The following is a 16171-nucleotide window of genomic DNA, read 5'->3' as shown; positions in this document are numbered from 1 at the left end:
ATTTCTTCAAACTTTTTGTTATACTTCTCATCCAATTCTATAAGGGCGTTTTTTACATGTTGTTTAAGGGACTCTATTGCTTTCATAAAGTCAATTTTTCCCACTTCTTCTGTGTTAGGGTGTTCAAATACTTCTGTTGTAGGATCATTGGGTTCTGGTGTTTTCATGTTGCCTTTCAGGTTATTGGGTGAATTCTTGCCTTGGCGCCTGCCCATCTTCTTTTATCGATCCTATGCAGTGGGTCTTCTAAAACTGGATCAGGTTTCCCTACTGGCCAAGGGTTGCACCTACAAATGCCCTCGCTCTGTTTCCTGGTTCCTGCCACAGGCCAAGAACCCTCTCACCCCTCCGAAGGGTCTTCAGGATCAGGACCAGGACCAGACTCCCTGTTTGCCAGTGACCTTGCCAACAAGGGCCTACCTCTTTGATCCAACAGCAGTGGGATGTCTGCTCTCGTTATTGCGCACCCTTCCCCGCCTCGTGGGTGCCTCTGCTTGCCTCTGCTACTGCGCTGGTCCCCGCTGCTTGCATCGGCTGCTGCCCCGGACCCCTCTGGTCCCCGCCGCTTGCCTCTGCCACCACGCTGTTCCCCACCGCTTGCGTCTCTTGCCGCTGGTCCCCCAAAGCCTATTTTTGATTGCAGCACTGTGCCTGCCTCTGCGCCGCGACTGCGCTCCTCTGCGCCGCGACTGCTTGAATTTTGTTTTTAAAAATTATAGTTAGATAGTATACACAGAGCTATTTCCACTTTTCTGATATTGTTAAGATCTGTTTTATGTCTCAGAATATGGTCTATTTTAATGGAATTTTAGTGACCTGTTCATTAGAGTGAATATTCACTAGTGTTTTAGTGGAATATCTTGTAGATATCTGACAAACCCATTTGATGTATGACATCATTTAATTCTAAATTGTCCTTGTTTATTTTTTGTCCAGATGAACATTCTATTGGCTACAGTGGGATAATTAAATTCCGTAGTATAATTGTGTTAGTGTTAATATTTGTCTTTAATTCCAGTAATATGCATTATATGAAATTTGGCTCATCTGAGTTTTGTTCTTATATGTTTATGATTATAATGTCTTCTTGGTTAATTGTTCCCTGGATTAGAATAAAGTTTCTTCTTTATTGCTTCTGGTTAGTTTTAGTATGAAGTCTTTTTTATTGGTTGCCATTTCCTTGGGTGCTTTTTTCCAGTCTTTCTTAGGCGACCTCTCATTTAAAGCTTAATATCTTGTAGACAACAGAAATATTAATTTTGCTTCTTTAATCTGTTCATCTACTGTATTTCTTTATATTTGAAAATTGGGGTAAGTAATATTTAAAGTTATTAGTGAAGGTGTGTATTGATTGCATAATTTTTTTTGCTTTTCTACTGTTAGTGTTCCTAGTCATATTTGTGTTTCAGTGGCTATGGTGTTATTCATTTACTTTTTAAGTCTCTTGACTTACTTGTTCCTTTTGTCATTCTGGAGTATTGCTTTCAGTATTCTCCATAGGGTTGCTTTGGTGTACATTAATTCTATTATCATACTATGTCATAGAAAGTTTTTGTTTTTCTTTCAACTATGGATAATAGTTTTTTTTGTGTAAAGCAGTCTGTGCTGGCTGCTGTGGTATTTGTGAACTTGCAGTACATCTTTCCAGGTACTCCTGGCTTTCAAAGATTTTTTTTGGCAGGGAAAAAAAGCTGTTATTGTGGTGTATTTTCTTTTATATGTGAGTTATGATTTTCTTTGTGGATTTCACTCCTTTTCTTGTTCTGTATGTTTAGTGCTTTGTGTATTATTTTCTTGTGGTCAGTTTCTTTTCTAGTCTTTTTACTTGGTGTTGTGTGTGCTCATTGAATCCGTATAGGTATGCCTCTTCTTAGTTTGGAGAAGTTTTCTTCTATTATCTTGTTGATGATCTTGTCTATGCCATTGCCCTAGGATTCTTTTTCCCATCTATGTCTATATTTTAAGGCTTTGTACTTTTTATGGTATCCCAAAGTTCCTGTGTATTCCTTTACTATGTTTAAAAGCTTCTTTTCATATTGTTTTCTTGTATGGGCTAATTACTTTTTCTTCAGTACTGATGTTCTTGATCCACCCTATATATAAGGCATTTCCCCTGAGTTTTATATTTGGGTTATTAAGTTTTTCAGTTTTATTTTCATGTCAGCTTGAATTTTACCTCACTGTTTTTATCTCTTTGTTTAATTTGGATTTCAAATACTGGATGGCCTTAATCATTTCATTCATCCTTGTATTTGTGTTTTCCTAGGCATCACTTGTAAAAGGAGACTGCTCATTCATTTCCTGGCCAACCAGACCTGAATAATCACTCAGAAACTATATTAATTACAACACTGCATGGCCTATTAGCTCAGACTTCTTCTTAACTAACACTTGCATCTTAAATTAACCCATTTCAATTAATCTGTGTATCACCACAATGTTGTGGCCTACTGGTAAGGTTCTGGTGTCTCTCTTCTTCGGCAGCTACATGGTGTCTCCTTGATGCCACCTACTCTGTTTCTCTGTTTCTGTTCAGATTTCTTGTCTGGCTTTGCTCTGCTAAGCCATTGGCCAAAACAGCTTTATTCATCAACCAATAAAAGCAACACATATAAAGAAGCACATCCCACATCATCTATATTCTTCTGGGGTCTTTGATGGCATTGAAGAATAGATAGTTATATTTATAGTTTTCCTTAGTTATGATAAAAGGTAAAATTGATATAAAACTTTAGACTCACAAATATATTGTAACTGTCATTCTTGACACCTGATTTTTTTTATATGTAATCTTACTATGCTAAAGTTAAAATCTTTGTTTTTAATTAGACAGAAAAGGGGAGATGATGTGTGATGTCCTTCTGTAAATGTGTTGTTTTCATTGGTTGATGAATAAAGCTGTTTCAGCCAGTGGTTTATCAGAACAAAGCCAGGTGGGAAATCTGAACAGAGATAGATAGATAGATAGATAGATAGATAGATAGATAGATAGATAGATAGAAAAAGTAGGCAGACTCCAGGAGACAGCATGTAGCTGCCAAAGGAGAGAGATGCCAGAACCTCGTGGTAATAAACAGACTAATAGAAATGGGTTAATTTAAAATGTAAGAGTTATTTAATAAGAAATCTGAGCTAATAGACTAAGCGGTGTTGTAATTAATACAGTTTTTGTGTGATTATTCGGGTCTGGGTGTCAGGAAATAAGTGAGCAGTCTCTGTTTACAATACCTCACACATTTCTTCTTTTTAAACAACACTAAATATACGCAGTATGTTGTGCTTGAATATTTATGCATATGTGTATAAGAAATATAGTAAAAGAAAAAGAAGCAATGAATTTGAGAGGAAGTGAGGGAGGGATATGCCAGGGGTTGGAGGGAAGAAAAGGATGGAGGAAAATAATGTAATTATATTTTAAATAAAAAAGAGGCAAAGCTTCAAGTAAAAGAAAGATAGATGATATAGACAGAATGACAAGAAGGTCCCAAAAATATTTGGAACAGAGGGAAATAGCTGACTTGTTAAAAATCTTTTTGGATATGGAGGAAAATTCCACATGTCATGACTTAATTTGTGGTGGTCTAAGTGGCAAGGAGCATAGAGGGATCTGGGTCCTGGGCAGGTCCATACATTTGGAGAATAGTATACCTTTTAATTCTACTAGACAGAGATGAACTACATCAGGGCATGGCCTTATTTCTTCAGGCTGAGGGATATGATTGCTTAGGGTAACCATTATCTTTTTTATTGTTTTTATTGAGAATTTATATTTTTTTGCTTCCCTCCCTTCCTTTCCCTCCCCTTCTCTCTCCGATGATCCCCATGTTCCAAATTTACTCAGGAGATCTTGTCATTTTCTGCTTTCCATGTAGATTAGCGTTCTCTTTGTTGTCTAGGTTCTCTGGGGTTGTGAACTGTAGGCTGGGGTAACTCATTATCTTAAAGGAGTAGGTACATGCTGTAATACAGTAGAGAATAAGTAAATCATCCAAACTATTGAAAAAAAGTACACAATGTTACATGAAAACTTCAGAACAAAAAGTTACCAGTAGCTGGCCTGGCAATATGTTTATCAGGAAAGTAAGTCTCTGTGGTGAAATCCTGGGAAGAAGATGTGCCAGCTTAACCACAGTCTGGTCAGAGCTTCAGTGATTATAAGATGTTGAAATGTTGCAGTTCCTGAGCCTAATTACTTATTAATTTGCATTGTCTTGGCTCCATATTAGCTACTTATTACCAACTTCTGTGTGTTATTTAACATTTTTATGATTTAACTTTGACATGTCCAGACCCATAGCTTCTCCTAAGCAAAAGACTAAACATGCTGTCAGATAACATCTGAGGCCCATGATTGCCTGAATTTCCCATGCTTCTCTGCATGTATCTTTTTTTTTTTGCCTTGGAACTTTTCCATGTTATGTTTCTTCTTTTTCATCCATCTTTTTTCTTCATCAGGTGCCTTAATACTTATTTATTTTCTCATGTATTCATAAGAACAAAAGAGGTTAAATTATACTGCATCTATCTTTCTTTCTTCTTTCTTTCTTTCTTTCTTTCTTTCTTTCTTTCTTTCTTTCTTTCTTTCTTTCTTTCTTATCTTTCTATCTTCTATCTGTCTCCCTGTCTTTATTTCTATTCATCCCCACATCCAGCACAGTATATTTCATACAATAATTTCAAGCATTTACTTAATCAACAAATACTGATTGCTATTTAAATTACTAAAACTGTCAGTGTTGAGGTTTTGTGTTACATGCATGAGAGCATAAAAAGGGTTTAGGATACACAGTATTTCCCATAAACTTGTCCCTAATTTAAAAAGAACAAAGGAGACACAGATACCATTATAACATAGGGAAAACAATGGAGTTGAAGTAATTAAGTAGCTGTGTGGCCTCAGACAAGTTATTTCTCTTCTATATTCTTTTATGTATCCATGTATAATGTTAAACTATTTGATTTAACATTGTTAAAACTTTGGTATTTAAATTCACTGTGCAACTAAAAGTACACTAGCCTCATGATTTTTCCCCATGTTCTGTCCCTAGGGGACTTGATTCAGAAGCTCAGGGGGATATGTTACAAGAATTCCTATGTTCCTCTCTATTGTAACAGTGATACATGCACAGCTATAACTATGTTTGAGAAGAGCTAATCCAGTGCCTTTTAGTTTTGACATCTTATTGCCTTGTAATTGTAGAACAAGTACACCTTAGAAAGTATAGCAGAAATTAGTTGTATTAAGGTACTTTATTCATTTAAAGCCAAGAAATATTTATTTGTTTAGGTAAAGAAGATGGGGCTTGATAGAAAAGATGATGTTAAAATTGATGATTAAGACTGGGTAGAGAGGGATGAATAAATGAATGTTTGCTTAGTATTTAGTGGTAGCATAATTATTGGCCAGAATATACAGAGTTGCAACAGGAGGAAAATGACCTGTTTTGATGCAATGAACCATAGTTCTAGTTTTCTTTTTGGTTTTATGGTTGATTTTCTCTTGTAGATGAAATATTTTATTCAGTTTGCTTGTTGGAAATGTAGCTTGTGGTCAGGTGGTGACAGGAATCACAAGGCTTCTTTGTGAAATAAAAGAGTGCAACATTCCTCAAGCCTCTAGAGGCTGTGCCTTTTGTGATCCACTTAAGGTTAGTCCTCATTGGTCTTCTGGTTAGATACAAAGACTATCAGGACCACTGTGTTATTTAAAATAATAGATTTACTGCAGAATTATTATTATTAAACCAAAGTTGGCTTTTTTTGTTTAGATGAATCCATATAAAAGCAACATTCTGAGTAAATTATATAGCGTCCACTTGATGAACTAATGAGCCTAAGTTTAGGGGATGAAAGTAATGATCTAATGCAATATTTAGAATGAGTGTTTAGTATGTAGTTATTAACCTAAAAGTCACATCCTGCATTCTTTTAATTTGTGAAAAATTTGTCACTAATTGCCCAAGAAACCTCTGATTTTTCATACAAAATCACCTCATAGCTGTTGACTTTCTCCCCCTTCTCCTGCCTTAAAATACAGCCCTATAAACAGCAGATTACTCTCAGATTTGTATGCCTTCTTTAAACATCATTGAACTGCTAAGTTTAGCCTCATTGCTCTCTTTTCAAAAATAGAATTCTTCCCCCAACCAACTTTGTCTTTGAGAAGCTACCAACAAATCATGGTTTTATTTTAATGACAACCGGTTTAACCTTTCTACCCACTGAGAACCTGGTGATTCTGAAACACTTTGGAGATTAATTACTGATGTATAGAGGAAATGGATATTATCTTCCACTTAGAAGTAGTTTGATAGGTAAGTTCTGGTTGTTAATTCAAATTTACTCCAAATAAGGCAGGGTTGGGCAAAGAAAAGTTAAAAATTGAAAGGGCTGGGCAGGTCAAGCCTGATCTTCATACTGAGTACCAAGACATCTATGGTTTTGTGTAGAGACCCTATCCCACAACACACACACACACACACACACACACACACACACACACACACACACACACACACACACACTCTCTCTCTCTCTCTCTCACTCACACATGCACAGAATTGAAAGAGAAAAATAAGATGTCTAAGGAATAAGGTAGCCAGGTTGATGGTCAACCTTGAGTCTAGCCCTTAAGTATCTCATTTTAGGGTTTGCAGTTTCACTTTGATCATTTCCCCATCTCCTGCCTCATGCATCTTTGCTGATGCTGCTGTAGTAAGCATCTGTTGACTTTGAAATAAGAAAGAGACATAATAAACAAATGGTGATTCATTTCTGTGGTATTTACCTTTATGAATCTGAATTCTAACCCCATAGTCTCATCAGTGTTTTAGATAGTGACTTTCACTGGGATTTCCTTGAAAGAAAAAAAAAATAGATAGACCCTAAAAAGAGATCCATGAAAGAAGTATCTGTCTTACAGAACTCAGACGTCAGAAAATGTCCCCAAAATTCAGAAAGAGGCATCATGAGAAAATAATTACTGTTTTATCTCTTTTGTCTTATCATTTAACAGACTAAAGGCATAATCGGGTTAGAAGTACAGTTGTTAATTGAAAACTTCGAGATCATTTACTAATTTGCAGTTTGTGTTTATATTGTCTGTGGGTTACATCATATGCTTCATCCCAAGCACTTGGGATATTGTCTGTCTATACATTAGGGCTTTACATATTTTATTTGATTTTGAAATACTTTAAAACCCAAAAGTTTAGCTAAAATGATCATAACTTTATAGAGAAAATATTTGGAGGTCAAAGAGGTTAAATTAGATGCCAAAGTCATATACCTACTTGCAAGTTGGAAAAACTTAGAAACCATGACTCTGGAATTCCCTTCCAGGGCATTTTTCACGACAAAATGTTCTTTTGATTTTGCATTTTGAAAGACACAGAAGTGGTCTGTGAAATGATCATTAGCACTAGGCAGTCCAAGCAGCCCTGGAGTGTTTCATGGTTCAAATGCCCAATACCAGATGGAAGTCCAGAAGTGAATGACTCAGAATTTATTAGCTTTGCCACCTGGGTAGTACAGCCAAACCAGCTGCCACAAAGCAGTTCCAATTTCAGCAGAGCAGTAAATGAACACAAAAACGAGAGTCAGTCTCCAAAATAGAGGAAAATGATTGATAAAACAGCAAGATGCACTCAGCACGTTTCCTATTGATATCTCTTGTAAGAGGTATACTTTCCATGCCGGGCACAGGGCAAGCAATGGTTAAGGCATTTTGCCCTGAAAAATCAATACCTGAGTTGTTCCAGAAACTTCTAGCAGTTTGGGGTGTGTTTGAATTACAGTCTCGGTAGGTGCCCCATCACAACTGATGACCTAGAAAAGGAAAATTAAGCTTAATATCGAAGCTATATCATGAAACCAGATATTTTCTTGTAAATTATGAAATCCCTTTCATAGTTTTGATATCTGAGGCCTATATATCTAGGGATCCTGAGATCCCTTATAGACGGTCATAGAAATCCTGCCATTATCTTTATTTCCTTATGCAGATTTGAAAGTTGACAGGTTGTGCCTATGATCCCAGTACACAGCAGGAGAATTGCTGCAAGTTTGACGCTAACCTGGCCTATAAAGTTTGTTCCTGGGTATCCTGGGTTATAGACTGAGGCTCTGAGTCGAGTCTCAAACCACTAGCAGATGAACCAAAATCAAAATAAGAGGGTTTTCAGTATCTGTTCCTAGAACATTAAGACCCACAGAATGAGGCTGAGGTTTTTTATGACCCCTAAATAGAATCTATGGTGCTCAAAACAAAATGAGCCTAATAATGAAGGCATGTGGATCAGACCAAGTTGAGAGAGAGAAAGTAATTTTTGATTAAATTAGGAAGGTTTGATCATTTTTATTTCATTTAACTTTCTTTTTATTTATTCGTTGTGTCTTTCACTTCATGCATCTCTATCCCATTCATTTCCTGTCTCTGCTTTCTCTCCTAGGCCATTGCAGCCCCCCCCCCATAAAATTTAAGAGAAAAAAGAAAAGAAATAAAAAGGACTGGGGAATCTCATCATGGAAGCTGCAGTGTGACATAATAAGTCATACAGTAAACCCCTTTGTCCATATATCATTACTTGCAAGTGTTCATTGCGAAGAGTCATTGTACTGGTTCGAGGCCTCTGGTTTCTGCTATGCTATCAATACTGAACTTTCACTGGAAAATCCTCGTGGTTATCCTGATGTTGCCCTGTGTTGTGAAGATTCTGCAGCTTTGGGCCTGCAGGACTGGTCCCTTCATGTGCTCCAGCAGATCACAAGTGGGGAGGGCCTTGGTAGTTTCAGGATTGGTCAGTCTGCCAGCTCTTGCTTGTCCTCACCACCAGGGTGAGCTCTCCTGCATTGCCCTGTCTATGAGCAAGGGGCAGGTCCAGTTTTCCAGATTTCATCTCCTCAGGACCAGATCTTCCACATCTACATCTTCAGGGCCAGCTCTACTGTGTTGCCCAGGTGTGGCAATTGGGGCCGCTCTCCCAAGAGCTGCAGCAGACGAGGAGCAGGGCTAGCTCCTCCAGTTTTATGACCTCAGGGCCAGCTTTCCCACCTGCTTCAGTCCTTGACGGGTGATGGAGGGGAAGGAAAACTTACTAATGAATTTTAAAAGATCTTGTATTTCCATGTCAAAAATGCTTGGGTTTTTTTTTTTTTTCAAAATGCAGCTAAATTGCCTGAATAGAATCTTGGCATTATTTCTCTTTATATTATGAAAAGCTCAGAAGACTGTAGCTCCTTGCTTTGTTCACCTCCCTTAGTGATGATGCAGGATGTTTAGTGTTATCATGACCAAAAGAGTAAGGGCATAGCCAGAGAGGGGAGTTCATATTCTAGTGACTAACATATCCTGTTGTGGCTTTTTTTTTCTATCCAAGCCTAGATCAAAATGCCTATGGCTTTGTTGACATCTGTTTTCAGATGGCCTTTTCAGGGGATGAATTTCTTTGTGTTTATGTTTCTATACTGATTATCATTTAGTCATGAACTAATGTTTTCTCTTTGTGTGAAGCGAATATAGACATGTATATGTTCTCACTGAATTTGAGTCTTTTCCTCTCTATGATGACAGGAAACAAAGTGGCTTTATAGTATAACAGTTTCTTAATTATTACAGGCAAACTAACTCCTTTTCCTCCTATTTTATTCTGGCAGGTGGCATGTTTGACCCAAGTAGGTGCTAATTATCTTATTGGCCAAAAGGAAGCAAAACGCTGGGGCACAGCTCATGGCAGCATTGTTCCTTATCAGGTATGACTTAGCCTTTGTTATTATAAACTGCAGGTCTGTACAATTTGACTCTGGGAATATTTTTTTAACAAGTCCTCCAGGGTTCTTCTATAAGGCATCTCTGACTTATTATAGCAAGGTTCTGTTGTTCTTTTAATTTTTATCATATTTTTTTTTTTTACCAGATGATTTGTGACAGAACCCTTAAGAGGATCAAAGGAACAAACAGAAAGGGAATTACTTTGGAACTCATAATATGATCGTTTCTTAATTTTTTCTTTTTTCCTCCTCTTTCACCCAAAACCTTTTGTTATGCTATTTACTGTAGCTACTTTTTAAAGCATGGTGTATTATCATGCTAGTTGTAAAACAAATGTTACTTTCTCCATCTGACAACAATATTCTCACAGGGTTAGAGTCAAGTGAAAATCTGTGTGTGATGGATCTTCATCCTTGGAGAAAAACAGATGGTTTGAACTGCTGTTCTTTATTAAGTGTCTAAACTTAACCTCAGAATTTCTGGACTTTGACTAGCGCAAGTGAATATGGAAAAAAACCGTGATCATTCAGAAATGACGAAAACTCCACTACTTCTTCCAAGCCACCAGCCTTAGCCTAGCCTAGCTGCTTATTTCTTTGCATTTCCTTTTATTTGTCAAACTTTTCATATTACGTCATGATGGTCTTTCTCATCACTCCTCTCATATCCGGTAGAAACGTCGGCAGTGTACCCTGGAAGTATCTGCTCAATAAAGCAGTGGATTTTGCTCTAGCTATTTCAACATGCATATTCTTGACTGGAAGCAGAAAACTCGGATTTTTTTTTTGTTGTTGTTGTTGGGAAAGCCACCAGTACTTCCAGCCATCCTTCCAATGTTAAGAGATTATTTCCTTGGGTAGGCCTAGTTTTATTTCCATTTATTTGAAATCCAAATTTGAGGAAAACAATCCAGTGTGAACCCAGTATGTTTCCCTCTCTTGTTCTGTTTTTGGCCCTTCTGCACATGAGACTGTGCTAATATTTCCTGGTATAAATGCTCTTCTCAAGCTGAGTTACCTTCTGGGATAATTATAAGTTTGGAGGATTTCTCCTTGTTTTTGGTTTTTTTTCTCACTAGTGGATTCTTGACCTCTTTAGGGACATTTGCTTCCCTAACTAAGATTTTCTAGTGGCTGGCTCTAGACATCAAGCTAGACTTTCTTACCTTGATTCATAAAAGTCATTGTACTTTTGAACTGATTAGAAATAATCAGGTTCATCATTCTTATTTTTTAGATTAAAAAAAATCTCACACCTAGATTGAATGGAGAGTTTCCATCAGTGGCCTCTTGGTTCTGTGCTTATGTATTTTCCGTTATTCTGCCAGTGACAACAGTGTGCTGTGGTTTCAGATCTCTTCAACTCCTTTCACTGTTTCTTCTCATGCAGTTTGCTCCTAGATCAAGGGTATGGTTAAGTGATTCATAATTGTGATTGATGATGAAAATTCTTGAGGGAGTTTTAGCAAAGCACAATGTTAGAATTTGTGTGAATTCATCTCAAATAATGGAAATCCAGGCTTCAGTCTTTGATGTATATTGAGAAAGCAGCATTTCTGAGTTGGATAAGTTTGTAGGATAATTCTAAGTCACATTACAAAATATAAAAGTTTTTTTTCATTTTTTTTGGGAAAAATAGAATATTCATTTTAATAGCTTGCTATAAAGCTTAGCGATCTCTCCTGGACATCCATACTTAGAATTTTGGCATCCCAAATAAGCTCTTAATTATTTTACTGTGAGGAAAAAAGGAATTCAGAATCTTTGGTCTTTATGTTAGACAGTTAAGTGTATAAACGACTTGTGTAACTGCATGTGTGCTATGTGTTTTGTGTACATGTGTGGTTTTCTTCCAGGATAGAGATGCACTCATGGTTGGGTCATCTTAGCCAGATTAAATGGATAGAGGGCTGTTTGATCACAGTTGATTGTAAGAAATGAGATCTACTTCAGTCTTTCCTTAGGGCCATAGAATTAATCTGCTTCCTCTTGTAGAGAACTGGTTCAGCACAATAATTTAAGATTAAATGCAAATTCAACTTGATTGAAACTAATATAACAAGGTGGGTCCTAGATATTCTTCAAGATTCTTGTCTGTTCACAATTTTTGAATAGACCTGAAGAATATTTTCATGAGCGAATTTCAAGGTAATTATAATTAGTTTCCTACGATAATTATAGTTTTGTTTCTAATTTGCCTCTTATTGTCTGAGTTTTTAGCCCAGTGTCTATAATAAAGATTCTGATAATTTTGGGAGGTTGTTAAGGCTCTCAGCTTGCTTTCATTCAGCTGTTGAACTTCATTTAGATAATCATAGACTTTGAATACATACAATATATGTTTTTGAGAAACAGCAATTCCTCATTATATGTTATTTTATAAGCATGTAATTCTTAATTTCTCATATCAGTTATCCATTGGTGTACTTTCGTTCTTAATTATTTGACTGCTAACTTTTATTTTTTGTATGTTTTTGAGACAGAGACTTGCTCTGTAGCCCACTTAGGACTTGAACTTTTGTTCTTCTTACCTTAGCCTTCTGCCTAGACGGTTCAGGTATGTGATACCATACTCAGTTTGCTGGCAAATTTTTAAAACTCAAGTTAAATAAAAGTAGAAACTATAGATAGATTTTTTTGTTTCTGTTAAGAAATATTTAGTTATGAAATTTACAGGTAAATGGACAGAACTAAAAATAACTATTTAGACTTATGTAACCTAGACTTGGAAAGACAAACACTATATGATTTTTCTCTTATGTGGGTGTTCGCTTTTAAGCTTTACATATGTGAGTTTCATTTAGAATACACATAGAGGTTAAGTAACTAATAAGCGACCATTTGGGAGGAAGGTATAGTTCAAGGAAGGAGAAATAATATAAAAGGTTATAATGGGAAAGGCAGGGAACAGAACAGGAATGGATAAATGTGGAATGGGAGGGCGGAGTAGAGGAAGGAATACTGGGAGGAATACCTAACACTTTTGAAAAATTCTTATGTAAACTAATACTGTAGAGGGGGGAGGGAAAAGGGAGATGGGGAGGAGGCAGAAATTTTTAATAAAATAAAATAAAATAAAAACAAAAAACTAATACCCTAGAATTTCCTAATACACACACACACACACACACACACACACACACACACACACACGGGGGGGATATTAAATATATATTACCAAATAAAACCCACATGGACTACTTCTTTTGAATTGTTGGGTCAGTGGTGTCATATAAATCCCCCACAATATGACAGGGTATTGTCAGTTCTATTGTATGCCCACCACAACTTTAAGATCCTGTAACAGAAGCCATTACATATTTGAGTCAAAGAACCCTGGCTGGAGAAAAATCTAGCTGGTACCCAACTGGCCGCTTCAGACCTATTGACTAGCACTCATACTGCTGGAGGGTGCTTATATATGCTATATATCAGTCTTACCCAGCTCTGAATCCTGTGAGCTACAATAATGATATGGCTGATAAGATATGCCCACTGGTGCAACAGTGCCACAAATGTTTGGGAGTTGATAGTGACACCATTGTTTCCGTGTTTAACATTGAAAAATGTTAGTACTGAATAAATGTAGTATTGTATCTATTCCATGCCTGAATTCAAGCAGTGAATATGACCAGTAAAAACATGAGCATGCTGAGTGTTAACCTTCCAGTTTGTGGCCATCTCTTGCAGGTGGTCAGCAACCTAATCTGCAGATTCTGTTACCTTTGCTTTGTTTTGTGTCTCTCTGTGGGGACTACTTCATGTCTCTTTACAGCTCATTCCCACTGCTGTTCATCTTTAGTTTGACACCTTTCAGTTAAACTTGATATAGTCAGAAGAGAATAACTTTGTTTTTTGTTGTACTCCCTAAACTCCAACTGCATACCCATGCATTCTTAATTCTATTCCTTCCTGAATAATGGATAATCATTCATTTTCCAATTTTGCTCACCTAAAACACCATTCCTGCACTTTATCTTTTCTATAACTTGTATAACAAACATGTGGACATAGTTTACATCCTCAAAACTCACCATCTAGAAGGGCGTGGTGCATATGTAAAATTAAAGGCTGAGCAATGTAGGGAGGCCCTGTCTTACAAATAAAATAAAACTAAAACACGAGTACACATAGTGCTCAAAGGTTGAACACTTACCTAGAATACGAAGGGCCCTGAGTTCAGTTCATACTTTTGCAACAAATGAAGCAAAATACCAAATAACTAACCAATTAAAGTAAAAATAAAACAAACTGGACCAAATCAAAACCCACCTGCCTACTTGGACTCCAGGGCATGTTTCTTTCTGTTTACCTTCCACTTCTTTATCCTCTATGTCACAAAACCTTTCCAAAGAGTTTTGCGTGATATTTTCTGGAAGGAAGTGGTGCACCAACCATCTCTTCTAAGATAGCTCTTATGCTTCACAGACAAAAAGCTTGAATAGCGCGCAGACCTTGGGCAGCCACAGGTGTTCAGGAGTGGACTAGCGTGGGCAGTGGACTTGTATGCTTCTTTCACACTCCTTGAGCCCTTCAGATAAAAAATCTTCAAAGAGATGTTTTTATTTAAATGACCTGATCAATAACATCACGGTTTTTTCTAGACTTTTCTTCTGAAGGAACTTCTAACTCAAGAGATAGAAGAAAAGTTACTTGCATGATTAAATGAAATACTGTCCTCTTTACCTCAGTTTGGGTTTATTCAACCAAGGACTAGAGCAGGAAGCTGTGCTTTGTTATTTTTCACAGGGTCATTATGCTGTGTATTTAATTTGGCCCAGGCAGAGGCACAGACAGGCAGTAAATTCCAAGTGTGAGGAGAAGCAGCACTTTGTTATCATTCCTTAGAAAATGGCCAAGTGCTATTAAATCATGCAGATTAGGTAACATTGAGAATATTTTTATATTTTTTAGCTCACATTAAGAAGTCCTCTTAAATGTCAAAATTTAAACAATACACATCTGTCTCTTTTTATGTGCGGCTTTGTTTTTAAATCACAGTCACACTAAGACACTCAGTAAAGTGTGAAGATAGAGTTTGAACAGGCGTGCAACTGCGCTGAATACTTAGCTTAGTTGATAAAAGTAGTGACTTGTAGTGTAATGACCATCTGGATGCCACTTAATTCCCTTTTTTTCATTTATTAAAAGGAGATCAAGAGATGTTAAATAAAATTGCTTTGTCTTAGCCTAGATTAGAATCATGGCTTTAAAATTCCAAAATTCATTTATTGTCATATATATCCAAATTAGAAGTTCCTTCAGTTTTAGGTGCAGCAGAAGTTAGATATTTGTTTCTTTTTGTTAGAGAGAGAACAAATTCTTCCTTTTCATTGTGTGTTTGAAAGGTAATGTATTTATTATGATTCCAGAAAACAGAAAGCATAGTACATGTCCTGGCTATGGAAGTATATTTGAACTCTAAGGTATGGAATGATACAAATTTTCCTGTATGATAATTTCAACTCCCTGCTTTTATTGACCTTGGAGAGTCAAGTAAATAACCATTTCAGTTTTGCAAGTGACAGGAACTAAGAGACAGTTAACAGGTACAACCCAGAGGGCTTGAAGTTTGGAGTTAGACCTGGAAGAATTAAATGAGGCAGTGTGGGCTGGGTATCTCACCTGACTCCAATAAGGTCTCATAAAAGGTAGCTCCAATAGCTGCAGGTGAGTTATCATTACAACTTTGTGAACAGTTTTTGTGAAAGTCTAAAATAGTACCTAAGAAAACACCCAAGGAAATTTATGGTTGAAATAAAGGTACATGGATAAAAATTTAATCTTCATGAAATTTGTAGTTTAGTTCATTTTTAAATCTTAAGTAAAGATTAAATAGAAGGGAGGAAACATGATGTAGTATATTTTTCTATCTCAAATTTTTTTTCCTGGAACTTCCACAGAAATTGTGTTATTGAGATATTGCCCAGCTGTAGCAATATTAAAAGAATTGTTTGAAATGAGGAGGATAATATATAGCGGTTGAGTAATTAAAGGCAGTGAGGATTTAGCTTAATGAATTGTTAATAAAGATAGAATACAAACCCTCAGTCAACCAAATGGAAAAGGACAATATGATTTTCAGAAGTAATCTCTGACAAGGATGGGAACCTCTCTACAGATATATGAACTTATTATTGAGAGCACTCAGATGGGCAGCTCTCCCTCAGCCGAGAGAAGGCTGAAGAGATGGCTCAGTGGTTATGAGTACTTAATGCTTTCACAGAGGCCTGGAGTTCAGTTCCCGGCATTCCTGTCAGGTGACTGCTACTCCAGTTCTGTGGGATCTGGTTCACTCTTCCAGCCTCCTCAGGCATCTGTACACGTTTAGCATACACTCACACAAACACATATATGCATAAAATCTTTTTTTATTAAATTTATTTATTTATTAAGGATTTCT

The 16171-nt window shown here is 36.7% G+C and overlaps 1 protein-coding gene across 1 annotated transcript in view; it reads left to right on the top strand.

The window, feature by feature from the left end:
• Sugct (succinyl-CoA:glutarate-CoA transferase) overlaps positions 1–16171 on the top strand; it is a 663319-nt gene that overhangs the window by 127882 nt on the left and 519266 nt on the right. Inside the window, exon 8 of the mRNA XM_005365470.3 lies at positions 9655–9750. Within this exon, the coding sequence (XP_005365527.3) occupies positions 9655–9750 (96 nt within the window). The remainder of the gene's footprint in view (positions 1–9654; positions 9751–16171) is intronic.

The sequence above is a fragment of the Microtus ochrogaster genome, unplaced genomic scaffold, assembly GCF_000317375.1.
Source record: "Microtus ochrogaster isolate Prairie Vole_2 unplaced genomic scaffold, MicOch1.0 UNK2, whole genome shotgun sequence".
NCBI lineage: Eukaryota > Metazoa > Chordata > Mammalia > Rodentia > Cricetidae > Microtus > Microtus ochrogaster.
Note: the sequence above shows the minus strand (reverse complement) of the source record. Positions and strands in the feature narration are given on the sequence as shown.